We start from the raw sequence: 27,057 nt of genomic DNA, 5'->3' as shown, positions 1-27,057 counted from the left end.
TGTGTGGAGCTTGCTTTAAGTATCTCTCCTTTCTCTCCCCTTTTTCTTCTCTCTCTCACTCTCACTGTATCTCTCAAATTAATTCAAATTTAAAAAATAGAAGAGCAGTTATAAAAAGCTGGGAGAGAAATAACCTATAATATGATCCAGAGGCAACCAGTGCTGATTTTCTGGCTTCTTTACCTTCCTCTGACGTTTTTTTAAAGGATACACATCAGAGTTCCCTCCCTTTCCTATGCGTTATGCTCAAGGGGATGTGCGCACCCATTCCAAAACCACTAGCAGCAGATTATGTTGGGTTTCACCATTTCATTCTAGGATATGGTTGCTGAGAAACTCAGGTTTTCTGGGTTTTTCACTTCTTGTGCATGATCTTTAGTAAACACCTTTTCATTCCTAGATGACCTACTTGATTCCTTTTCAAATCTACTCTTCTTTTTGGAATATCCTATCTTTCCATGGTGACCCTCCTTCCTCTCTTTGTTTTAGATATTTATTTTCTAGTGTTCCATCTGTTTTCTCTGATTCTCGCAAATGCTGATTCTATCTCACATGATTTGTTTCCATTTTCTCTTTGTGTGGTTTGGGGGCAGGGTATGTACCAGCCCATCTTCAGTGGAGATTGTGTCTTCTACGGGGTCTCACGGGTCCAGGGTTTTAGATATGCCTATAGAGTGCTTCTGTACATGGATCTGTTGGGACCCATGGGTTTCAGAGTTTTAGGACCAGTTACATTCTTTACATTCTTGGCTGAAGATTCCTGTTTCACATCTACATAGGACAGCTTTGTGGCTCTGATTCCTTAAAAAAGGCTCTTCTCCCTTTTCCCACCCAGACCATGAGGGCTAAGTTTCCTCACCACATCTCCAAAAAGGAAGTCTTCTAGCCTTTTACTCTACGCAGTACTTTGAGAGTCCTGGTTCATGTAGGGGGTCTCTGTTCAAGCTCTCTGCCCTGCCCTTAACACAGGTGCTCAAAGCACAGGCCCTCAGGCCTCCATAGTGATCTGAAACTCTATTGGCCTGTATTGTGGCCACCTTGCTTTTCCTCTTGGGCAGAGTTCCTTCTTCATTTCTGGCACCCATGGATTCATTTTACCTTCTTTCAAGCTTGCATTTATATGTTCTGTGTGTGACGTTCCCATTAGCTCAGTATGCAGTGTTGCCAGAACCTTCAGAATCCTGCTTCTGATGGCAAAAGATGAGAAGGCCTCAGTATATGAAAACACCTTTCATTCTAGTTTTATATTTCATCTTTAGGGAAGTTCTGGGTGCTGCTTTTGAGTAGTCACTGAGCACATTGCCTTCTACATGTCCAGTGCCACCACCTCTCTGTCCCGTGGCCCTGATCTGAATATTACAAGTCATAGTGGGTGCCCTCTAGGTATTTCCCTACACTGGAGAGTGAGAACATCTACACTCCAGGCCTAGCTTATCCAGAAGAACATACCAGGCCTGTGGCTTACTACCTCAAAAGGGTCAGCTCAGAGTTAACTAGAATCTGTGACCTTGGTGAATTCTTCTCAAGGCAGTGAATCAGAAAGAATTCTTTTTAAATATTTTATTTATTTATTCATGAGAGACACAGAGAGAGAGAGAGGCCGAGACACAGGCAGAGGAAGAAGCAGGCTCCATGCAGGGAGCCCAACGCGGGACTCGATCCCAGAACCCTGGGATCATGACCTGAGCCAAAGGTAGACGCTCAACTGCTGAGCCACCCAGGTGCCCCTAAGAGATCATCTTTCTCAGTAAGATCACAGAGGTAGCTGGGAAGACTGATCTGGTCATGTAGTGGTAGAATCACATGACCAGAGTCATGCATGGGCTCACCTTGAGGGAGGGACTATAATAGCTTAGTGGTTAAGAGCCAGATAGCCTGGCTTACAATTTATGCAGTAATTGTGGGCAGGTGGATTTCCCTCTGCGTGCCTCAGTTTCCTGTCCGTGTATAGAGATGTTCATAATGCCTCCCTCAAATGGAAAAATATTCCATGCTCATGGATTGGAAGAATTAGTATTGTGAAAATGTCAATGTTACCCAGGGCAATTTACACGTTTAATGAAATCCCTATCAAAATACCATGGACTTTCTTCAGAGAGATGGAACAAATAATCTTAAGATTTGTGTGGAATCAGAAAAGACCCCGAATAGCCAGGGGAATATTAAAAAAGAAAACCATTGCTGGGGGCATCACAATACCAGATTTCAGGTTGTACTACAAAGCTGTGGTCATCAAGACAGTGTGGCACTGACCCAAAAACAGACACATAGATCAATGGAACAGAATAGAGAATCCACAAGTGGACCCTCAACTTTATGGTCAACTAATATTCGACAAAGGAGGAAAGACTATCCACTAGAAAAAAGACAGTCTCTTCAATAAATGGTGCTGGGAAAATTGGACATCCACAAACTAGACCATTCTCTTGTACCATACACAAAGAGAAACTCAAAATGGATGAAAGATCTAAATGTGACACAAGAGTCCATCAAAATCCTAGAGGAGAACACAGGCAACACCCTTTTTGAACTCGGCCACAGTAACTTCTTGCAAGATACATCCATGAAGGCAAGAGAAACAAAAGCAAAAATGAACTATTGGGACTTCATCAAGATAAGAAGCTTTTGCACAGCAAAGGATACAGTCAACAAAACTAAAAGACAACCTACAGAATGGGAGAAGATATTTGCAAATGACGTATCAGATAAAGGGCTAGTTTCCAAGATCTGTAAAGAACTTATTAAACTCAACCCCAAAGAAACAAACAATCCAATTATAAAATGGGCAAAAGACATGAACAGAAATCTCACAGAGGAAGACGTAGACATGGCCAACAAGCACGTGAGAAAATGCTTCGCATCAGTGGCCATCAGGGAAATACAAATCAAAACCACAATGAGATACCACCTCACACCAGTGAGAATGGGGAAAATTAATAAGACAGGAAACCACAAATGTTGGAGAGGATGTGGAGCAAGGGGAACCTTCTTGCACTGTTGGTGGGAATGTGAAGTGGTGCAGCCACTCTGGAAAACTGTGTGGAGGTTCCTCAAAGAGTTAAAAATAGATCTGCCCTACGACCCACCAATTGCACTGCTGGGGATTTACCCCAAAGATACAGATGCAGTGAAATGCCGGGACACCTGCACCCCGATGTTTATAGCAGCAATGTCCATGATATCCAAACTGTGGAAGGAGCCTCGGTGTCCATCGAAAGATGAATGGAGGGGATCCCTGGGTGGCTTAGCGGTTTTGTGCCTACCTTTGGCCCAGGGTGTGATCCTGGAGTGCTGGGATCAAGTCCCCCATCAGGCTTCCTGCATGGAGCTTGCTTCTCCTCCCTGTGTCTCTGCCTCTCTCTCTCTGTGCCTCTCATGAATAAATAAATAAAATATTAAAAAAAAAAGATGAATGGATAAAGAAGATGTGCTCTATGTATACAATGGAATATTCCTCAGCCATTAGAAACGACAAATACCCACCATTTGCTTCGATGTGGATGGAACTGGAGGGTATTATGCTGAGTGAAATAAGTCAATCGGAGAAGGACAAACATTATATGGTCTTCTTCATTTGGGGAATATAAAACATAGTGAAAGGGAATAAAGGGGAAAGGAGAAAAAATGAGTGGGAAATATCAGAAAGGGAGACAGAACATGAGAGACTCCTAACTCTGGGAAACGAACTAGGGGTGGTGGAAGGGGGTGGGGGTGACTGGGTGATGGGCACTGAGGGGGGCACTTGATGGGATGAGCATTGGGTGTTATTCTATATGTTGGCAAATTGAACTCCAATAAAAAAAAATGCCTCCCTCAAGTTGGAATAATTAAATGATGTAAGCATCTAATACAGTGTTACATGCTCAGTAAATGCTGGTGGCTATTGTTATCTGGCTCCTGGTCCCAAGCCAGCATTTTCTAGTTTTGGTGTTACTTCTTACTCACTTGCCCCCAGAAAACTCTAGTTGGAGTTCTCTAAGACCCTTTGGGGAGTTGATCTGATGAGCAGTCACCTGTGAAGGACTCTGTTTCCATTGATGTCATTTGGGCCTCCTGAAGTAGATTAAAAAGCTGAGATGATACCCTTGCTATGGGTGCACCCCATTCACCTGGCTCAGCCGCGGGGTGCCAAGGGGCCACTGGGGAGGGTTGAGTATGTGGATTGAGCCCATGGAAAAGGGAAAAGGAAATGGGAATCAAAAGGGAGCTGGTCAGACACAGCTTTGTGTGGACCATCCCCCTTCCCAACCTCTTTGACTGATAGAGCATGGCCTACACATGCCGGGAAACCAGTTTCCAACAGAGACAGGTCTGCCCATTGAGGGTGGCAAGGAGTGGTGGGGGAGGTGTGTTCTGGTTGTTGTAACAGTTTCTCTTACAGTGAACTAAGCCTGCTTGCCTGTAGCTCCCCTTTATCTCCGTTCTGGTCCAAAGAGTGACAGAGCACAGGCCTTTGTCCACACATCAGTCCTTTAGATGGCAGAGACAGCTGGCTTATCTCCTTCCTCCCCAGCATCTTGTCCCACCTGCGAAGTGGTAACCCCACTGCAGGTGTGTGTGTCACAGTCTCAGACCCCTCACCATGTGCCTGCTTTTCCATGTGTGGTTCTGCTCTCACTGCACAGGGACCTCATAGCATCTGTGCTCCGCAGGAGGAGATGGCTGAGCTGAAGGCTCAGCTCTACCTACTGGAGAAGGAGAAGAAGGCCCTGGAGCTGAAGCTGAGCACGCGGGAGGCCCAGGAGCAGGCCTACCTGGTACATATTGAGCACTTGAAGTCTGAAGTGGAGGAACAGAAGGAGCAGCGCACACGCTCACTGAGCTCCACCAGCAGTGGGGGCAAAGACAAGCCTGGCAAGGTAGGAGCAGGGACGCGGGGAACCCCCAGCCTCTGCCCTTACCTCCCACCTGGTCACCACCACCACCCCTCCTGCCCCACAGCCTCAATTTCCTTATTTGCATGGGAACTGCAAGCCTTTCTAGGTATCTTTTTTTTTTTTTTTTAAGGTTTTATTTATTTATTCATAAGAGACACGCAGAGAGAAGCAGAGACACAGGCAGGGGGAGAAGCAGGCTCCCTGCAGGGAGACTGATACGGGACTTGATCCCAGGATCCTGGGATCATGTCCTGAGCCAAAGCAGATGCTTAACCACTGAGCCACCCAGGTTTTCCCCTTTCTAGATATCTTAAAGAAGGTAACATTTGAGTGCAAAGAAACCAAATCCACTTTAAAAAAATCCCACTTTAGAAACTAGTTAAAGCATTTTCCTGTGCCACAGTCTGATCCAGGGAGTCACCTGTGTTGTCGCCCAGTGACCTGACGCCGGCCTGCCTTCTTGGCCCCCCTGCCTGGCATGGCGACCATCGCCTGTGGCCTGCTGGTCACATCTGTGCTGATGATTGCGTTTGTTGGCCTCCTATAAATCTCAGCTTTAAGGAGGAGGTGTCCCCATTTGTGCGAGGGAGATAAGGCCTACAAGAGACGAGGGGGTCTTGCTGCTAATAAATGGCAGAATCGGGATTTAACCCCAGTTTGGCTAACCGCCGTCCTTGTCTCATTCATGCTGGCACCTCAGCTTCTGTTGGCATTTCAAACGTCTGGCATGGGGGAAGGAGGAAGCCTCCGAGGCAGATGAGGAGGAAGGCAGGCCCTGGATCAGACACAGTGTGTCCCAGAGCGTGGGCTGACAGGTGATGTCATCTTGCCGTCTCACACTCCCATGAGCCCAGAAGTCTTTTTCTGAAGTATTCAGGACCCAGAAGAATTACATCCCTTGTCCCAGGGTACTGACATTCTGTACTCTGCATCATACTTCCTGTTCCTAATAAATGCTAGCTTCTCCTGACCCCAGTTTGTTTCCAGCCTAGGATCCAGGGCACACGCTGACTTGCCTATCTCAGGAGTGGCTTCTTACAGCCCAAAGGCAGGGAGTCTCTGGGAGAGTTTCATACCTGTAAAGGATGCGACTTGCTGATTGGTGTGGCAGTGAGTAGTCACTCCCCAAACAGCCGAGAACTGCCGAATGTGCTTCTCAAAGGGCCACAGCTATACTCTACCTCGCACTAGCAGAGGAATTAAGGGAGTTCACAGTCATGGCACCCAACTGGGCCATCTCTCCCAAGACCTGGCTACTCATTCATCATCCATTCATGTAATAGGTGGGAGCTGGTCCTGATGAGGTGCTAGAGGCAGCTCCAGGAGTTTCTGTTCCAGAGAGAGGAACACTGATGGGGAAACAGAGGATTTGTCAAACAGTGACCTAAGACCAAGGATCAATTCCTAGCACGATGGGAGGCCACGGGCCCAAGACAGAGCCCAGATGTGGAGATCTGGGATAGGTTTCCTGGACTCAGAGCCAGTAGAGTGTGGCAGCCAGCCTGATGAAGAGGGTTGAGGCAGAGAAGTCAGTCCCCTGTAAGCCAATAGAATGCCAAGAGCAAAGACCCAGGGGGAAGAGGAATTGGTACTTGGCTAAAGAGGTCAGGTGGCTGTGTTGTCCTGAGGACAATGAGAAATCACTGAAGGCTCTGCAGCAGGGCATGATGTGCCCCAGTCTGGGCTTAGGAGAGGTCACTGTGAGAGTGAAACCATGAAACCATCTGCCCCCAGCCAGAGGAGCCCAGGTAGGCAGCAGTCTATGAAGAGTTTCATGTGGTAATATCTGGGGCTCAAGATAATGGGGTTTCCCCTTCCATGCCAACACCTTAAAAGTCTTTGTTATAGCCATTTGAGTCTGCTAGCAGTCTCTCTGGGACAGAGCTCCAGTGTGTTCTTAGGGTGTGGTAGAAATGGACTCACTGAGCTCTTGCCAGAAGGCCCACAAGCTGAGCATTTTCTCCTAGTTCTTGGTGTTTATTTTGACTGGGGGAAACACTGTGTTTTGTGGAATGACTTCAAAGTACAGAAATATTTTTTTTTAAGATTTTATTTATTTATTCATGAGAGACAGAGAGAGAGAGGCAGACACACAGGCAGAGGGAGGAGCAGGCTCCATGCAGGGAGCCCAATGTGGGACTCGATCCCGTGTCTCCAGGATCACACCCTGGGCTGAAGGCGATGCTAAAACCACTGAGCCACCTGGGCTGCCCCAAAGTACAGAAATCTAATGGAAAAAGCCAGATGGTTTTATTTCCTTTTTTTTTTTTTTTTTTTTTTTTTACATTCAAGTAAGAAGCTTTCTAAGAGTACGTTGTGGTGTTTAAGTAATGAAATTATTGTAAGCTGATTATCCTGTCTTTCAAATATCAGGTCCATCTACTAGTTCAATGAAATCTCCCTTCTGGGCTATTCATTTCGTCTTGTCTGTCAGTAAATGAGGCAGGCAGTCTGTATGTAGGAGGGGTTGCCAAACTGTGAAGAGCCAGAAGCCATTATCTTACAGCTTTCGGGTCACACAGACTCCTCTGCAAGTACATAACTGTGCTGTTCTAGACCTGCAGCGTGAACACATAGTGTAGACACAAAGAGGTGTGGGCTGTGTTCTAACAACACTTAATTTATGGACACTGAAATTTCATAGCATTTGTACTCATCACAAAATACTCTTTTTTTCATGATTTTTTAAAATAGAAAAACAATACTTAGCCTTTAGGCCTTATGGAAACAGGTAGCAGGCAAGGTTTGGATGTAAGACATCCACTGTGGCTCTACAGGGTGGATGTTGTGCTGCCTTTAAAACTTCCCTCCAGCTAACAAGCTGGGTCCCAAGTCTTACCCAGGCTGCTTTCAGCTTTTGCAGTTCTTGTCTCTATGCAGTGGATCCTACCAGACATGTTCAGTGAGAGGCACCAGGTGATACAAAGCCGCCCTTTAAGGACTCTTATGAAATGTTAACATCATATGGGAGCTGATGCATAAAGAAAAGAGAGAGGGCATTAGGGTCAAAACAGATGCCAGGGACCTGTGGAAGAGGCTTAGGTCTGCAGGACCAAGACAGAGAAGGGTGGGGAGTGTAGACAGAGGACACAGCAGAGAGAGGTGTGCAGAGGCTGGCAGTGCTGCTGCATAGAGCCCTGGGTGTAGTCCTCCTGTACCAGAGTGGGCTGAGGGAGACCCTGTGACCTCCTGTCATCTGGCCTTCTGGCACTCACTTTATACTTCCTTGTGGTTCTAATCCCATCGAGATACAACTTTCTGTTTATATTCCATCTTCTGCGATGGACCACAAGCTTTTTATTCTCAAGCCTGGGTTGTTGAAGATCTCAGCACATGTTTGCTGGGCAAGTGGTCAGATGAGCACCCTTTGGGCCACTGGATTATGCAGCACAGCCATTGCCCTCTGTCTGCACAGACGGGGAAAGTAGAGTGCTCCAATGGTGATGATGGTTGCTTTATGAGTAGTCCGGATTCAGTTTAGGATTTAAGAGTTCTGGGATGCCTGGATGGCTCAGCGGTTTAGTGCCTGCCTTTGGCCCAAGGTGTGATCCTGAAGCCCCGGGATCGAGTTCCATGTTGGGCTCCCTGCATGGAGCCTGCTTCTCCCTCTGCCTATGTCTCCGCCTCTCTCTCTCTCTCTCTCTCGCTGTCTTTCATGAATAAACAAATAAAATCTTTTAAAAAAATCTCCTTGTTTAAAAAAAAAAAGGATTTAAGAGTTCTGGCTCTGACACTTCCTCATCTATAAAATGAAATGATTGGGTTTAGATGACATCAAAATTCCTGTCCAAGGTTAGATGTGAGTGGGATCACAACTGAAATGAATGTAACTTGTCAAGTTACAAGTATAATTACTTCAATTAAAAAAAAAAAAATGGAGTCTTCTGAGACTCAGTTAAAGCCTCCAACTCTTGGTTTGGGCTCAGGTCATGATCTCAGGGTCATGAGATGGAGCTCTGTTTGAAGCCCTGCATCAGGCTCCACATGGGGTGTAGAGCCTGCTTGAGATTCTCTCTCTCCCTCCCCCCTGCCCCTCCTCCTCCTCCCTCTGCCCCACTACCCCACCCACCCCACCCTCCCCAGTCTCTCTTTCTCTTCTCTCTCTTTTAAAAAATCCACACACAGAGGGTGCACATCTGTTTTCTTCCCTTTTTCCTGGGTTTTCTAGAAGATTACACTGAACCCACTAAAGCTCCTAAATCTAGAAAAGATTGATCTTCTCCCAAGAAGTGGGTGGGGGGAAGGGACAAAGACACTCAGGTGTATTTCCTACTTGTCTTTTATGAATCACAAGCTTAACCCAGTGGTGAAGAGCACAGATCTGTAGCCCTCTGAGTTGGGTTTGAATCCTGGTTCCACCATGTCCTAGCTGATGACTTGGGGCAACATAACTACTCTGTGCCTTAGTTTTCTCCTTAGTAAATGGGGATAATGATAGTATTTGCCTCAAAGGGTCACCATGATGATCAAGTCAGGGAGGACATGTGTGGAGTGCTCAGAGCATACTGGGAGTCCCTATTACCCACCAGCCGGCCTACAAAAGTCCTGATAAGTGGAGCAGAGCTGTCTTACGCTTCCAAGGTGCACTCAGGCTTGGCTCCAGGGCTAACCAGAATGTGTCTGCTGTCCACAGGAATGTGCTGATGCTGCCTCTCCAGCTCTGTCATTGGCTGAACTGAGGACAACGTGTAGCGACAGCGAGCTGCCTGCGGAGTTCGCCAGCGCCATCCGTAGGTAAGCACCAGTCCCGCGGCCCTGGTGAGCAATGCATTCCCACTTCTCTTGGCTGCCCATGTCAGCTCTTTGTGGGTCATCACAGGGAAGGAGCAGGGGTTGATATGCTCTACTTTTCCCCAGGCCTGGGAGGATCAACATGAAGAAGAGGCCCTGCTGGTGCCAGGCTTGTTGAAAGGGAGTGATGGGGAGAGCATATAGGCAGTCGTTTCACCTGCAAGTAGAAGATGTCTCACTCTTTGCTTTTCTGTCATGCTCTTGCATTGACTAGAACTTCAGGACAGTGTTAAATGGTGATGATCCAACAGTCATTTCTGTCTCATACCCAACTTGGTGGCAACACTTCCTTTCAACATCACTGGCTCTTCCCAATCAGAAGGCCTATGTGTGTATTTATTGAGTCCTGGACATTTTTCCTCTAGTGTCAGTGTTTCTTCCCCTCCCTTCTTCCTTTCCTTCTGCAAGGAGAAACACACTGACCCACCCGGATCTGTCTCCCCCATCATAATTTGCATCATCCCACCATCCTTTTGTAATGCTGTCCAGTAGGCACAGAATGTAAGCCACCTGGGAGATTTCACATTCTCTAGTGGTCAAATTCAAAAAGTAAAAGGAAGGTGACTGGGTGGCTCAGTCAGTTAAGTGTCTGACTCTTCATCTCAGCTCAGGTCTTGATCTCTAGGTTGTGAGTTCAGGGCCCTGTGTTGGGCTCCATGCTAGTAATGGAGCCTACTTAAAAAAAAAAAAAAGTAAAAAGAAAGTGGTAAATCCACTCTAATTTATTTTATTTACCCAGTGTATCCAAAATACCATTTCAATATATAATCAGTATTTTTTAAAAAAATACTGTATTTTAAACAGTATCTTATACTTATGTATCTATCTAACAGTATCTTATACTGATGTATAAGATCGTTTTTCTTCCTTCTCATTTTTCTTCTTCCCTAAGTCTTCAAATCTGGTATGTATTTTACACTTACAACACATCTCAGATTAAACCAGTTAACATTTCAAATGTATAGGAGCTCACGTAGCTATTCTGGAAAGGTTCTTTGTCTCATCTTTCCAGCCCACGAATTCATTCCCAGCTATATCCATTGTGGTGTGTACCTTCTATGTTGAGTTTTTTCATTTTGGTGATGAAATCTATCCCTCTTTTTTTAACAAGATGAGGCTATCTGAGGATATTTATTACATATATTCTAAAAATGTTCTTCTGTTTGCTGTATTAACTCTGTTTTCTCACATGTGAGTTCTTTTTAGAGTTGAGTTTTGTGACTTTTGGTTTGGGGTCATAAGCCCAACTTTTGGGCTTCCTGTCCTGCTGGCTGATGACAACCTCTCTATGCATATGGGCCCAAGTGTCTGGTCCCCTCCTGCTTGCATGGCTGGCACCTTTGGTTGGATCACCTCTGAATCCCCTTCCTCCTTTCATAGCAGCTTTCTTCTCTGTGCATCTTGAGTTGTGGTTTCCCTTTTCAAGAAGAATAAAAATCTGCCTTTTATTTTTTATGATTGCTCATGGTTTCGGGTATACAAAGAACACTCCTTGCTTTCCTGACATGCTTGAGGATATTTAAAAATGGGTTTCCCATTATTTCTGGGGATCTGGGGTAGGAGAAGCCAGCTACAGTAGCCACTCAGTCTGCTTTCCTGATGCAGCTGGGCAGTTTGTTACAGTGTGGCCTCTAAGCTGGGGATGGATGGAAGGCTGCCTTGTGGGGGGAACTTCACTGCCTTCCTGATTTACTCACTGTCCCTTTGTGTCTTTCCTTCCAAGTTGTAATAACTCTGTTTTTACATTGCCAGCACCTCTGGCCATGAGGTTAAGTTGTAATTGCTTGGTTTGAGGCGGGAAGAGAAAAGTAGCCCAGGGAAAATACCTCAACAAACCCTAATGACTGTGCCAGAAACCTGGATGCAAATCTACTCCCCACGTCCAACTGGGAGCTGTTTGGATATTGTATCAGTAAATTAAGCCCCTCAATCTCCCTAGAAGATTTTCAAATTCCCCAAACCCCCAAGGCCTTTGCTGGCACAAGTAGGATGCGGGATTCCACCGATGAAACAGAGAGACCACATTAGTTCGGGCTTCCAGTAAGTTGGTGGGTGTGGATTTCTGATCCAGTCCCGGAGAGATGGAGCCCAGAAAGAACCCACAGGGCTACAGGAGAAAGAAAAATAACATCATTATACTGTAAATATAGCTGAGGAACTAGAATAATCATTTCATGAGGGCACATAATTCAGACACCTGAGAGCTGAGTGTTTTTATGTTTAAAAATCAAGTGGAAACTAACGTCTTGGAAGGTCTTAAATCACTACCAAACTGGTTGGAGTCCGTTGAGGAATCTGCCCTGTATTTTCAGAAATAGTTCCTCCCTTAGAAAAAGATGGTTGCAAACACCAAAGTTGTAGGCCCAGGCATCCAGGCTTCAAAGAGCAGGAGTGGAGAGGGGTTTTGGGAACAGGCTCAGCAGTGGCCTTTTCTGGAGAAGAAACTCCTCTGGAAGGTGCCTTGTGGCATCCTGGTGGCTGGTTCTAGGTCATGGTCCTGTCCCAGGCAAGCCTCCCCGCTGGCTACTTTGCCGGACTTCAGCTTCCACCACTCCTTTGCAGCCCAGCAACGCCCTCCCTTCTGCTTGGAACCAAACCAGGACTCCAGACAATCACACATTTACTGCATGCCTCCCATCTGGTCTGATTCCATTCCCTCCACTTGCATGAACATTACTGCACTTTACTGGCTCCAGTGTTACCATCAAACCCATCTGGATGACCAGGTTTCCAGGCTTGCACAGGACAGGTTTTCTTACTGAGGCACCTGATCTTTGCTGTGTTCTGCACAAGATGCATGCCACAAAACCCTTCTTCATCTCAAATCCCTCTCTTGCTCTTAGTCTACTATTTCCATGAATGACCTTTCCAGCAGGGAAGTGAACTGTAAAGATGCAGTTGAGAGTGTATTTTCAGAAATGAGTCGTCTTTGTAGTGACATGGTGTTTGTGTAGCCGGCCTTCGGGACCTAGCACAGCTGAGAGGAGAGGCTGTTTTATCTCCATCATATTCTGGGGAGGCAGTGAGGAGCAGGTGTTGTTCTCTGTATGATGAGGGTGGCATGGGAACAGGCACAGCAAGGCTGAGTAGTCACATAGGGAAGCAGTGGGGACATTGCTTGCCTTCACCTTCTCTGCTGGACCCCCGCATGCTAGCACAGGTGCTTACAGATGGTTATGAGCTGAGCCTGCTCATGTGGGCTCACCTGAACACTCAGTCCACTGTAGTGTGCTTGGTGTGGGCAGATGGGAACCTTTGCACGCCTAGTACATGACCACTCATCTGTCTACCAGATGCCGAGGGGAAGTGAACTGCCAGGGGTCAGAAGGCAAACTTCCTCTAAACACATAGCCCCCGGGGCATACTGGTTAAAAGGTAGGGATGCTGGACTCTTCAGTGCTAGAGGACAAGAAAGAGTTGGGAAGGGGGCTGGTGGGACGCTTGGGTGGCTCAGTGGTTGAGCATCTGCCTTTGGCTCAGGGCATGATCCCAGGTCTTGGGATTGAGTCCCACAGACTCTGCCTACGCCTCTGCCTCTCTCTTTGTGTCTATCATGAATAAGTAAAATCTTAAAAAAAAAAAAAAAAAGGAAGGGGGCTGGTGATATGGTGACCACCTGAGATGATTCTACATCCATGTGGCAGGATCCCACTTGGTAGGAGATCAGGCCCTGGCTCCAGCTCCACCATGGCCACCTGTACCGACCAGCCACCCTGCTGCTGCAGGCGGCTTGGGGCATTCAGTCCCAGGCCCACCAGGATCATTCTGTAAAATGCTGCCTTTACACATGAAAGTGGCCACTCTGTCCAGGGACCAAATGTGCCCGACTTGTCAGGCAAAGGATTGCAGAGACATCTTTTTCTCTCTTTGATGAGTAACAAGCCACTGCTGTTTGGAGAGAGGCCGTGTGTCTTATCCCTGCGAGGAGACATCTGGGGCAAGTGGGCCTCACCTGACTGGTGTGGTCATGAGACACCAGCTCTGGGGGACCCAGATGTGCCCTATTGGGAGGGGAGCTGGCCCACACAGGAACAGGCAAGTGCAGGAGGCAGGGTCTGAGAGTTCAGAGACAGAATGGGAAGCCTCCCGTTCCCCCTTCCCTGGCCCACAGACCTGCACCAGCATGCAAGTCACTCATGAGGCAGAGACCTCGATGACAGATCTTGACACATCTACCAGCAGGAAGAACACAAGAATCAAGAAGAGATGTTTCACAGCAGGGTGACCAGTCACTCAAACTGGAGTTGGTTGAGAACAGGCAAGCTAGCCAGAGAAGATTGCTGTGTAGGGACCTGGTTTGAGGCCGGAGACTCCCAAGCACATCCGTGTGCTCCTGAGAAGGCCTCAGTAATAGGGGAAGTCCTGCAGCCACACCAAGTGACTTTGTAAGGTATAAATCTGATGGTTACCCTGGATTAGTGTTCTGTTGCTGTGTAACAAATCACCACAAGCTTAGTGGCTTAAAACAACACCCATTTAGTAGCTTACAGTGTCCTGTGACTGTGGGTCAGAAGCTGGGCACCGCATGACTGGCTTCTCTGCTTAGGGCCATGTTCTCATCTGAAGCTCTACTTGCTGGTTGTTGACCCGTGGGAACTTGGCCCCACGAGGTCTCTGACATGCCTTTCTCACCACCCCTCCCATCCTGCGAGTCAGCAAGGAGAACTTCCCACTCATCAGATCCCCTGCCAGCTTTAAATCTCTTCTCAGTAGAGCCCAGCGCCTTTTAAGGGCTCACCTAACTAGGTCAGGTCTACCCAGAATAATCTCCTTATTTTAAAATCAGCTGTTTGGGGCCTTAATTGCATCTGCAAAATGCTAGTAGTACTGCCCTCCAGGGGTTGTTGAGGGCAGGTGGAGGACCAGGAAAGGGAGGAGACGGGTTTACTCAACACTAGTGTGGGTAGCTGGGCAGCAGTGTTGCTGTCGCTGACGGGAGGAAGGATGGTCTGGAAGGTCCTGCTCCAGGCAGGTTAAGTAGAAGATGCCTGTTAAGTTGAGATGTCAAATAGACAAGTCCAGAGATCCAAGGGAAGGCCTGGACATAATGAGTTGGAAGCTTCCAGCACATAGAGTTTTTAGGAGCATAAATGGGAATGGAGAGAGGCAAGTAAAGAAAGGATAGGACACAAATTACGATCCCCGCCTGCATCCTCAGTACTTGGGGTTTCGAGGCGGCAGCCAGGGAGGATCCGTGCAGAAGACGGGGGGATGCTGGTGCAGCTGGAATGCAGGCAGCAGGGATTGAAGGCCTGCAGGCAGGGAAGTGAGGTCCAGACAGACCCGCACCCCAGATCCCAAGGTCCCAGGCGACCTCATGAGCTGTGGCAGTGGAGACCAGCCTATAGGGCTAAATGTGGGAGGCGAGGGACAGAGGAGTCACCTGTGCCCACAGCTCCCTCCATGAGTAATTGTATCTAATGAGCAATTGCGGGCCTTGTGGCTGTGTGGCTGTGTCCCCCGTGGCTTGGCCTGATGATGGCCCCACGGGAGGCGCCCCTGAGCCCCCGACCCCTTGCTCCTGCACTGCCTACCGTGCTCGGGCTTGCCATTACTGGCCAGCCCTGGCCTTTTCATCTTGGTAATAGCATACGCCTCCCTGGGGGCCAGAGAGCCCTGCCTTGCACCTCCCGGGCCCTGTGGCCGAACCCCACCCAGGCAGTACCCTACCTGGCGCTGTCTTTGAAAAGAAAAACCACCCGCTGGCAATGTGGTCAGAGAGAGGTTGGCAGGACCCTTGGGCCCCTGGAAGAACCATCACTTTGGGTGGAGCCGGAGACGCCACTCCAGGCGCAGGCAGGTGCCAGGGGACCTTGCAGTGTGACCCCACAGTGACTTTCCACCTGCCACTGCAGGCGTGTTTCTGAGTCAGAGGACAAGGAGGGAGGATGGGATTATGCCGTCCTGGGTACTCCAGAAAACAGTGGAGGGGCAAATGGAACACATAGGGGTAAGCTTTACTCTCTTATCTGTGTGGAGCCCAGGAAAGTGCTTGAGTTAGCCTTATTTACCTTACCTGGACAAACTATACTTCTTCTCGGCTGAAGGCCAAGAAGATCACAACTAGAAACCAGAAGGAACAGGACATAAATGGTTGAGGTTCCAAAGGGACCTGGATTTTCATTCCCGTCTAACTTCAAGCTGAGGAAAACGGTAGGCTTCCAGAAAGTGTGCCCCTGCGTGTTGGTTCATGTTTAAGTCCAGAGCCTCCTGAGACTGAATGGAGGTCATCCATGGCACCAGGTGAAGAACACTTTGCCAGAACCAGTTTCCCAGGTCTGCTTGGTAGATAGAATCACCTGGGTGCTTTTTAAAATGTGGTTCTGGGCCTCACCCCAAACCTGCTGAGGCAGAATCCAGGGCCCTTGGTGCTGTGCTGCACCCATGCACTGGCTCCGGAGCAGCGCTGCCCACTGGTGGTAGGACACCAGACACAAATGCAAGCCACATGGGTAATTTTAAATGGTGGTCTAGTAGCCACATTTGAAACTTAAAAATAAAAATGTTTTGCCCAGTATATCCAAAATATCATTTCAACCTGTAATCAATATTTCATTCTTTTTGTTCATATCCAACCCTTTAAATTCTGGTGTGTATTTATACTTCTGGCACACATCTGAGTTCAGGCCAGCCACATCCTGGGTGCTCGGCCACCATGACTCGACTGCCTTCCAGGAGGTGTGGATCTGGAGCTCTGACCAGGACCCAGAAGTGCTCCTGGGCCCCCAAACAGGCCAGGTTCTACCACTTGCGCTGAGAAAATCCAAAGAGAGACAAGTGGTGAAACAGGAAAGGAATTTACTTCAGTGAGGCCAACACTAGGAAGGCAGCGGACTAACATCATAAATGCTGCCTCTGAAGTGCTGAAAATACTCCGAGGTCTAGATAAGAAACAGGTGGGACAGAAGTCTGTGGGGATGGATGTACAACTGTGCACTAAAGATCTGATCCATCATGGTCTTGGGGTCTTGTTGGCTCATGGGGGCCGTCGTTGCTTTTGAGGGATAGTTTCAGTTCCTCAGGGGATGCTTTGCGTGTTGATCTTTTGTCTGAGTTAAGTAACGAGCTGGAAAGAAAAACTTTTTTTTTTTTTTAAGATTTTATTTATTCATGAGAGACACAGAAAGAGAAAAGAGAGAGACACATAGGCAGGAGGAGAAGCAGGCTCCATGCAGGGAGCCCGACGTGGGACTCGATCCCGGGTCTCCAGGATCAGGCTGAAGGCGGCGCTAAACCGCTGAGCCACCCGGGCTGCCCTGGAAAGAAAACCTTAATTAAAAAGTACAAAGATCAAAATGGAGGTAAAATCCCCTTTCACTGTTCCTTCAAAGTGGCTTAGTTTCAGTCCATGAACAACACTTGGGAGGGAAGACTCATACTCTAGGTGTTTGCCTCACTCGAATGAAAACAGGTAAAGTAACCCACATTTTAGGTTTAGGTTTGAGGTTTGGCCTCATCTTCATATTCTTAAATAAATAAGCATCCTGGAGATGCCTGGGTCGCTCAGTGGTTGAGCATCTGCCTTTGGCGCAGGTTGTGATCCTGGGGTCCTGGGATCCAGTGCCACATCAGGCTCCCTGCAGGGAGCCTGCCTCATTCTGTGTGTCTCTCATGAATGAATAAATAAAATCTTCAAAAAAATAAATCAGCACCCTAGTTCTGTCCTGGACACTGTACAAACAAGTGTGCTTCCATCTCCTTTCTGAGGCCCAGGGAGTTCTGGGGGGCAGTTCTCAGCTCCCAGGGTGTCTGCCCCCTCCCCTGAGGCGGGGGTTTGAGTTGGGCAGGGTCTTTGAGGGCCTCTCCTACTTTCCCAGGTTGGGTCCCCCGTTAGAGCCTGCCAGGTCCAGAAAGTTCCCTCTGATCCCCCAGGGGCCTGGGTACTGGGCAAAGGAACCCTTTGTTTTGTGGTGAGGCTGGGATTTCTGTGCTCTCATCAGGTGGGGCAGCAGTGTGGATGTAACTGGGGGAGTGGGAAAGGGTGTTCTGGGCAGTTTGTGCTCTGAATTTGAGTTCATGGTGATACTTTAAATTCCCTTCACATTTTTTTCCCCCTTTACATCATTAAATCCACTTTTGAATGAAAGAAAAGAATCGAAACAGTAACAAAACGTAGAACCCAAACCCCTTCCCCATTCTTTATAGCCAGAGAGAAGCTGGAGAAGTCTTCCTGTTTTCCTGGCCTTCCCTCAGCAACAGAGGGGCTGTCTGTAGGGCACCACTCTCCCAAGACCCTTCTCCCTTCTGCTAGGAAACAGTCCCTCTCTGGATTTCAGCAGGAAATGCAGCCAGATCTGAGATTTCCTGGTGGCTGCTCGGGCCCAGGAGAGACACATTCCTCAGGAATTCCTCTGCAGCTGCTCTGGCTCTGGCTTCCTTAGAGTGGGTGGGAGGATATGCTAGGAATCAGGAGTCCTCTGACTCAGAGCTGGTTGTTAGGTTTCATTTAAACATACCCGGCCCCCCATCCTCACAAAAGCAAGGCTAGATTTTTGTGTTGCAGTTCTTTAACGAGCTTGAAAAGCTTGACTTGAGCTTATAGTAGCTGGAGGCAGAAATGTAAAAGAGATTTGAGAAGCCTGGAAGGGCGAAACCATTTGAACCCCTGAGAGCCTTCCACCTGGAGGCCACCCCCCCCCCCCCCCCCAACCCTCCTACAGGAAGTGTTACCATCGAGACTGGCTCTCACACTTTTCAAGCAATGCAGAAGTGAGGAAAGTAGAAAAGGAAAGCCTTCATTCACCCCTTTCCAGGAGTCACCCATTGTTGAATAGTGGGTAGCTTTCTGGTGTATTGTTAGAGTATCTCAGCCATTCACATTCAGATTTTTAGTTGTTTTTGCAAAACTGGCCTCCTTGACTTGTTTACCAAATGCTCTTCCATGCCAGTGTATGTTGATCTGAGCTTTTTAAAAATGACTGCAGGTATTTCAATAGAACCATTATATCTTGCGGAATTTAACCAGTCCCCCAATTGATTCCCATTCTCAGCTGTTGTAACCAATACTGAAGTAAACCCACGTAATCTCATGTGTCTTTACACACCTACACACCCTGTAAGAAAAACTAGAAATCAGATTGCCTCGTCAAGGGGTATGTTCATTTTTTATTTTGCTAGATACTCCTAGATTGCCTTTCATGAATCATTTTTAGAGTTATTTCTTCCATCAATCTGGTTTCTCATGATGCTCCAAGGAATCAGATACCTTCAGGGAGTTGTGCTGGAGCTGCTTTAACAACTCTTGTCACTGAGCTGCTGTCACCCAGGCATGGTGCTCAGCACTGGGGATACGTTTGGGTAAGAGACTACATGCCAGCTTGGGAGCCTGCTGAGCTTAAATAAAACAGATGAGATTGTGCTGCATGCGAGCAGATCTGCACAGGGCCCTGTGACTATGCAGGGATACTGTGCCTGGGACAGGGGGACCTCTTTAGGGAGGGTGCTTGTTACTGTTTCCCTGCCGAGGTCTTATGCTCGAGGGAATCAAAGGAAGGCAGTAAGCCCATTGGTCACTACAAACCTCCTGTAACAGACCCCGAAGCCCCTTACTTGGGGATATTCCAGGAGTAAAAAGAGCCCATGGAACTTGAAGCCTTGGGGGAGGGAGGCTGTCAAAGTGCAAATCTAATTTAAGTACTTTATTTTTTAAAAAATGTATTTAACAGAGAGTGCACAGGGATAGCAAGAGGGGGAGGGAGAAGCAGGTTCCCCACTGAGCAAGGAGCCCTATGCAGGACTCCATCCCAGGACCCCAGGATCATGACCTGAGCCAAATGCTGACGCTTAGCCAACTGAGCCACCCAGGCACCCTTAATTTAGTACTTTAAAGGGGAACCAAGGACCTTTAAAAGGAGAGTATCAATTTCTGCTCTATCACTATTGTTTTTTGTTTTTGCAAAGTTAGGATCATGTTGATTTCACTGACTAGGCACTTGTCCAAGGTAGGCCGCCCAGACCAGAGGCTCCTCTTCTCAAATCAGTGATTTAAGAGATGCTTACTGGCACACTTGGCAAAGAGGGGTGTGGAACCCAGATGAGGTTTTGTGTCAAGCTGCACTTGTTGCTGAGCATTTGGTATTCCCACGGCAGAAAGGAACTTCTAGATTGGCTCAGATTCCACATTCTACAACTTTCTGTCTCTTGTTCCTTTGTGACATATACTGAGATCTGAGCTCTGTAAAGGGCCCTTACCGTTAAAGAACGTGTGCTCAAATCAGCCTTCAGGAATGCAGTGCTGAGATGTTCTGGTTCTGGGGGGACCTCCAGGTACCTCTAGTACCTTTTTAGTACCTGCCTTTTGACTTGGCAAGCTGAACCTTCCTCCTCTCTGCCACCACTCCAAAGGGAATAGCCCCGATCTTGTTGGGTTACTCAAAGCATGCCACGTCTCTCCTCAATACAGAGAAAAGAAGTTGAAGGCCAGAGTTCAAGAGTTGGTGAGCGCCTTGGAAAGACTCACCAAGAGCAGTGAAATCCGGCACCAGCAATCAGCGGAGTTCGTTAATGACCTAAAGCGGGCCAACAGGTAAACTCTCCATTTGAGGATTCTCAGTGGAGGCCCAGGGAAGGTATTTCCTTAATTGCTGAGAGCCATCCCTAGGGAATGGAAAGTCCTCACCAGTCTGCCACCCTCCCGCAAGCCTGGCCTTCCCTAATACATCATTTCCCAAAGTGTTTCATAGAAAACTAAGAAATGTTCAGTAAAGGCTTGTCCTTGGGACCTCAGATGTGTTTGGGAAATGCAGCATACTATAATCCCCTTAACAATTTATACAATAAAAGTTCTGAGAAGTCATACAATTAAAATAAAAAATTGTGCTTTAAGCCAATATTTTCCAAACAAAACTAGCTCCTTAACTTTTATATGAGCAACATTTATTTTTTAATTTATTTTTAAGTAAATTCTGCCCTCATCGTGGGGCTCAAACCCATGACCCTGAGATCAAGAGGTACTCTACCAGCTGGGCCAGCCAGATGCCCCTGTGTGAGGAATGTTAAGTATCCCATGGAACACTACGGAGCACTGCTGTGAGACAAGCTCAAGTTTTTTGGGCTCTGGATCTCTTTACGGAAGCTCATGAAAACCTGAGGACCTCAAAGAACTCTGTTCCCAGAAATCTGTTGATGAAAAACTGAGACAAATTTTTCTGAATTTTTACTCATTTACAAAATAAATAAATAAATAAATTCATTACATGTAACACACTGGCATTCATTTAAAAAAAAAAAAAAAAAAGACCTATTTTCCAAAAAGATAATTAGAAAAGTGGCACTGTTTTTACAATTTGCAAATTTCTTTAATGTCTGGTTTAACAGAAGGCAGCTAGATTACCACCTCCACTTCACAGGCAATGTACTATTCTGAAATCAAGGGAACACCGAGCTTCATGTGGACCTGAGGGGGGTCTGAGGCCTCTCCCTGAGAGGGTCTTGGGAATCCCTGGGAGTTGGTCCTCAGACCACACCGGGAGGACCTGACTACATGGAAGGGACTGGGGTGCTAGTTTGGACCAGAATAGGTTTAGGACTTACCCAGCCTTGGACTTACCTCTTGCTCTCTTACTGCCAGGCTCTTGGGAAGACAGTTCAGACACTTTGTATTCTGTATTTGGTGAGCACCGTAGTTTATGGCCCTATGCTCTGAATCCCATCACCCCAAAGTGTAAAGAGAAGGCATCAGAGTCTCTCCGCACTCCTCCTAGGTGAGGTCACTTAGACTGCAGGGCTTAAGGAACATGCCTGCTAACTTACACTTGACGCATGAACAACAGACTCATTACTTCTATTTAAATGACAGAATTCTGGAATTCAGCTGCCTTCATCCAGTTTGGGATGTGGCTAGTCTGAGTTGTTGGTTAACACCCTTCCTAATGAGGGACTAGCCTCTAGCATGGAAACTAACTGTAGTTAAACCAGCAGGTGAATGGCCACAAGTGTGGAATACTCGATTTCAGATTCTTACTTTAGAGGCCGAATGACCTCTCTGGACCTGGTTACCCAGCAGACAGAACAGCGAGTGTCTCAACACTAGTCAGATGACTCTTCCTTCTCTCCACTCTCCCCCCCACCCCCACCCCACAGCAACCTGGTGGCTGCCTATGAAAAAGCAAAGAAGAAGCATCAAAACAAACTGAAGAAGTTGGAGTCTCAGATGATGGCCATGGTGGAGAGACATGAGACCCAAGTGAGGATGCTCAAGCAAAGAATAGCTCTGCTGGAGGAGGAGAACTCAAGGCCACACACCAATGAGACTTCACTTTAATTGGCAGTTGGGCACAAAGCTCTGCCTGTGGAAGCCAAACTCTAGCAGGTCACCGGGGAGAGAAGGGCCCTGGGAGACAGAGCACCTGGTGGGAGAGTGACAAAAGGGAAGGCTAGCAGGTAGGTCAGCACCTGCATAACAGAGTACCATGGACTCAGCTCTGGGGATGAGTGGCCTGGTGATGCCATGTACTCTCCCCAGAGGATCTTGTGCCTCCCCTTCTGGGACCATGGACAGTGTGTAAATACCTGCTCTGTGTGCCATGCTCAGTAGGCCTTGCTTTTGCTTTCAGCACTGGCAGTCACTCTCCTACCCGTTCTGAAGGTTGTGTATCAGTGGTACCCTTGGCATTTGTTTTATAAGATGGTCCATTCTTTTCTTCTCTTTTGGTAGTGATCTGGTCTTTCACATCCCCAGTTTCTCCTTTCTTTCTTCAGGGATAAACACAGACACACATGTGGGAGTGGGAGAAGGTGTCTTTGGCCTCTGGAACTGCTGATTTGCTTACTGTGCAACCAGGATTTGGCTTTCAAGACCCACATACCAGCTCTGAGAGACAGGCTGTCACTCAGACGTGCTTCGAGAAGGAGATTACAGGGGGATGGTACATAGGGGTTACAGTCCCAGATACATTTAAAGTTACAGGTCAGGCAACCCCAGGGCTATGGCTGAACGATTCTGTTTGGGAGAATGAGCACTTCTTTCACCTCTCACTGTGGAGGTAGGGCTGGGAAGGACACTTTCTTTTGACTGTCGGATTTTCCCTCCCAGTGCAGCCTTATTAAAGCCAAGACTTAGAGCTGAGATAGTCCTATTGATACAGATGGTGGAACTAAAATTCTATCAGGAGTTTCCTCAAGAGCAGAGGAGCATTGTTAGTACTTTTGCCCACCCCAGGGCACCACATAATTGCTATTCTGCAGGAATCAAAATTCATCCATATGAGTACACATGTAGCTCTGGACTTGCCTCTCTTTCTCTAAGGGCAAGACACAGGACACCAAGTGTTTTGCAGGTGATCCTACTTATTTAAAGACTGCTACTGAACTTTGCTTCCAAAAGAGCAGGGGGTGAAGGAATGGTTGTTGAGGCCTCCTTTTATCCATCCCCCACCCTGAAGTGGTGGTTAGTATACGGTACTTGAACAGATTAAATTTCAAGCAAACTGCTGGCAGGGCTGGGCCAGGACCAAAGTACCTGAATTCTTTTTCCTGAAATTCTTTCTCCATCTTAAATTCATTAGTCCACCTCATCTTTCAATTCTTCTGTAGTTACCCTACATGGATACATTTTAAAGGACCACCTGCCTTTCATTCTGAGTTGAAGAGCTACCCAAGGTCCCCTGAGAATTATATCCCAATGCCAGAAATGACAGTTTTGTTTATGACCAGGTCACCACATTAGAGTCCCAATGTCCATGAGCTGAAGATCTGATTTCAGACAACCTGATACAAGTTTACCAGCCTTCTTTGCTATAGTGAAGGCCACTCCAGCCACCACCTAGGAGGGCAGAGCAGTTTGAGCAATTCTATCCCAAAAGCAACCACCCTTCTTTCTTAGGCCAGCAGTAGGCTGTCCATCTTACAAAAAAAAAAAAAAAAAAAAAAATCACCCCAAACCAAAAAAAGTTACCGTCTGAAAGGACCAGCTTTTGGCTGTTTTGATCACTGTGAAAGTGCCCCCAGGCTCCTGTTTCTGTTATGAATCTACCATTTAGTCAAAGTTCTTTTGATTTTTTTAAATCAATTTTTATATACTTCAGATAAAATTTCATTTTGTCATAAGGAAAATGTGGCTGAAAAAGTTATGTGCAAAAAAAAAAAAAGGTTCAGAAGACAAAATGTTGTTTTTCCCTATTTTTCCAGTTTGCCAAGGGGAGATAGCCCTCTGTCCAAGGTGGGGAACATTCGTGGCTTTCCCTTTTGTGACTGGACAGGCATCGAAACAGATGGCTTTTCTTTTCACGAACACTGTAAAGTGTGGCTGACACAAGGATACAATCCTGCCTGCTGACTTCCATCTACCATTCTTGGTCCAAGTTAAAAGAGAACTCCTCCTTTTAGGGTCATGTAACTAACTCTTCCAGACTCAGGAGGTCTCAGCTCCTCCATTATAAGCCCCAACATGACTGACCCTACCTGGCCTCCTTTCGAATTTATACTTCAATGTAATACTTTTAAATATGTGGTGATTGGGTAAAAACATATCCCCAGAAAGAATGTTACTTTTATAAACGTGTGGAATTTTAAAAAGCAATTAAATAGCTACTCCTTTCCTTGTATTTTTCAAATACTCCCTAAGACAAGATCCTTGTTGAAGCTGAACCAACAGGCATTTGTTTATGCTACTTGTGGGGCCCAGTAAAGCCACATTGATTAAATAAATAATTGCAGGTACCCGAATACTTTTTAAGCTGAGTTTTTCTTTCTGAATAGAAGTTTATATTAACCTCTCCATCATAGGTAAACAGTGTATGGATTTAATTTGTCTGAGGTTAAAAGTCTTCAAACTTCCATGTTTTTATTTCTACTTCCCTCAATGGTTACCCCTTTTAGGAATTTACCTTCTCTGTTCCATCTTTGGCTCTTAGAGAAACAAGCATGGGAAGAAAGGATCCATTTTACAGTTCCCTTGGAATCTATGTCCCACTGCTAAGTTAAGGAAAAAATCATAAGCAAGAGAGACTTCTGCCTGTGGCTGAAGTGGCATCAGTGTGTGGGCCAACCAGTGGATCTGATGTTCTGCTAAACACCACCTGCACCAGCTGCAAACTGCTATGGACTTGCAGGTGGTAAGATCCCTCTTTGAGACTTAGAGCAGAAGTTATTTATGATTCAGTATCTTAAGTGATCAGACAGTTGAGATTTACCACGCCCCTCCTCCCTCTCTTGCTCTAGCCCCAGAGGTACACTAGATATTTCATCATTGCCAATGCAGGTAATTAACTGTTTCAGATTCACTCTTATCTGCAAGCATGTCAGCTTTCTGAAGTTAATATCCATGCTGCCTGAAACTGGAATGTTAATAAAAAATTAAGTACCAGTTAAACATAATTGCTTAATTCTCCTTTGAGATGCTTGCACTTGTTGCTAACTCTTCCTCTGAGCCTGTAGCAATACTTTAACAGGGATCTCAGAGAACTTTAAATTAGAGCCTTGACTACTCCAGAAAGGCAGTCAAATTAGAGCCTATGCAATTTCTTTTTGAAAACTGTTAAAGTAGTAAAGTCCTTACTATGGCCTCATCCTAAGAACTCAAAACTATGTGAAAATCTCCCAGTCCCTACCTACATATTGATCACATTATTTTAAAATGGAGAGAGAAAAAAAAAAAAAACCCATAGTTTTACCTCTTCTGGCCTGGACTATGCCACTGGCATGAATTAAAAATCTCTGTAGCTGCCTGTTCCCTTCTAAAGGTGTTCTTATGGACCACAAAAGTTATCCTGCAATTTTTTTATTTTTTACTTCTATCAGTTATCTTAAAACCCTCAAGAGTCTGGGATATCACGCTCATGTTTTAGGTAGTGAGAAAGACATCAGGACTACTGAAAACACCCAAAACTTTGGATTAATGACATATGAAACTCCTAAAGATCCCTAAAACTTCTAAACCATTTACAAACACCTAACTGGGAGTTATGTCTCAGCCATGAAACTATGTAAAGCGAAACGATCATCCTAAGTTTACAGCTGTACCAAATTTCTAGATATAACAAGACATACAGTTAGAAAGTTTGTAGAGGGATGCCTGGGTGGCTCAGCAGTTTAGCGCCTGCCTTCCACCCAGGGCATGATCCTGGAGTCCTAGGATCGAGTCCCACATCAGGCTCCCTGTATGGAGCCTGCTTCTCCCTCTACCTGTGTCTCTGCCTCTCTATCTCTCATGAATAAATAAAATCTTTAAAAAGTCTGTAGAGGCCAAAAGGTAGAGAATTCTGATGAGTGAAATTTCTGCATTGAATTTAATTAGGCTGTAGTCATAGGATTGCCAAGGTTTTTTGAGAGGGAAGGGAGCATAAGTAACATTTTTAAGTTTTTTTTTCTGCCATAAGTGACAGCTTTGTAGAGTAGCTTTTTTTTTTTTAACTCCAAAATAAATCCTATAGCAAATATTTTTCTATTTATCTACATGGAATGGCCAGTTTGGCAAGAAATGATACAGACTCTACTTGCCGAACACCTATTTCTCACTGAAGTTTATCCAAATCCTATTCTGGTTCATTGAAACTTTGTGTTTATATTGGCCAGGTTGAAGATAGCTCAATCTGTGGCCTTCTGAAATTCCCTTTTTCACACACTTGAACTTTCTAACAATAGATACATGTCTTAGGCCGCCAAACATTGACTTTTTAGAATTGGAACCAGGACTATCAATGCAATGCTGGCTGCTGCCTCCGTATCATCCCTGAGCACTAGATGGCTGTTAAAATATAAAAATGGAAAAGAATACAAGCTGAAATGCAGTGTACATGCATTCTTGCTTTACCAATTCCTGTACAGAGGAAGACCATTTCACATCCAATGGCTGCATTTTTTTTAATTGAGTTATATTAGATAAATTCTTTATCAACCATCTTGCATCTGAGTGAGCTCTTGCATGTGACCAAGACAAGAAATCATTCTGGCCCATAACAGCAACTGCTATTGAGTAACTAGATCCTTGACTAGTAGTGCTTGATTTTTCCATAGTCAAGGTGGCTACAAATCACTCATCCACTGATTAGCAGAATGAAGCAAGCCACCAACAAAAATTCCTCCACGTTCACACCAGTGACCTGCTATTAGTTAGCTCTTGCTGTGCCATTCATTCTTGCACTTTCTGCAAATCAAATCCATGTGGGAAGTGTTCTACTTGTAGAACTCACAGAATTTACTGAGTGCTCATGTCAGGACTGCCAAGTAAATGAGGGCCCCGAATAATCTGCTTTCCTTTGAATGTAATGCAAAGATGACACATGTTCATTTTTCTATGCCTAATCAGTTTCTAGACATAGCATCAAGATTTATTTACTTTGCATGAGATTTAAGTTTCCTATTATTTGAAAATGTGCTCCTTTTAAACCACCTGAATAAGAAAAACTTGCTGGAATGTACTGTCAGTTATTAAAGCACATTTGACTAAGTT

General features: G+C 46.2%; 1 protein-coding gene across 17 annotated transcripts in view; it reads left to right on the top strand.

Moving 5' to 3' along the window:
* MCC (MCC regulator of WNT signaling pathway) overlaps positions 1–27,057 on the top strand; it is a 349,930-nt gene that overhangs the window by 305,855 nt on the left and 17,018 nt on the right. For 8 of the 17 annotated variants that reach the window (XM_072756471.1, XM_072756472.1, XM_072756475.1 and 5 more), the window contains 4 exons: positions 4,653–4,859; positions 9,511–9,611; positions 20,071–20,193; positions 21,750–27,055. In XM_072756471.1, coding sequence (XP_072612572.1) covers positions 4,653–4,859; positions 9,511–9,611; positions 20,071–20,193; positions 21,750–21,930 — 612 coding nt within the window. In that variant the 3' untranslated portion in view covers positions 21,931–27,055. Of the gene's footprint in view, positions 1–4,625; positions 4,860–9,510; positions 9,612–20,070; positions 20,194–21,749; positions 27,056–27,057 lie in introns of those variants that run through there. The other 9 variants (XR_012001147.1, XR_012001148.1, XR_012001146.1 and 6 more) reach the window with 2 other exon arrangements.

This window comes from Vulpes vulpes, chromosome 4 (genome assembly GCF_048418805.1).
Source record: "Vulpes vulpes isolate BD-2025 chromosome 4, VulVul3, whole genome shotgun sequence".
In the NCBI taxonomy this organism is placed as follows: domain Eukaryota; kingdom Metazoa; phylum Chordata; class Mammalia; order Carnivora; family Canidae; genus Vulpes; species Vulpes vulpes.
The sequence above is the reverse complement of the archived record's forward strand: the minus strand, read 5'-3'. Positions and strand labels throughout refer to the sequence as shown.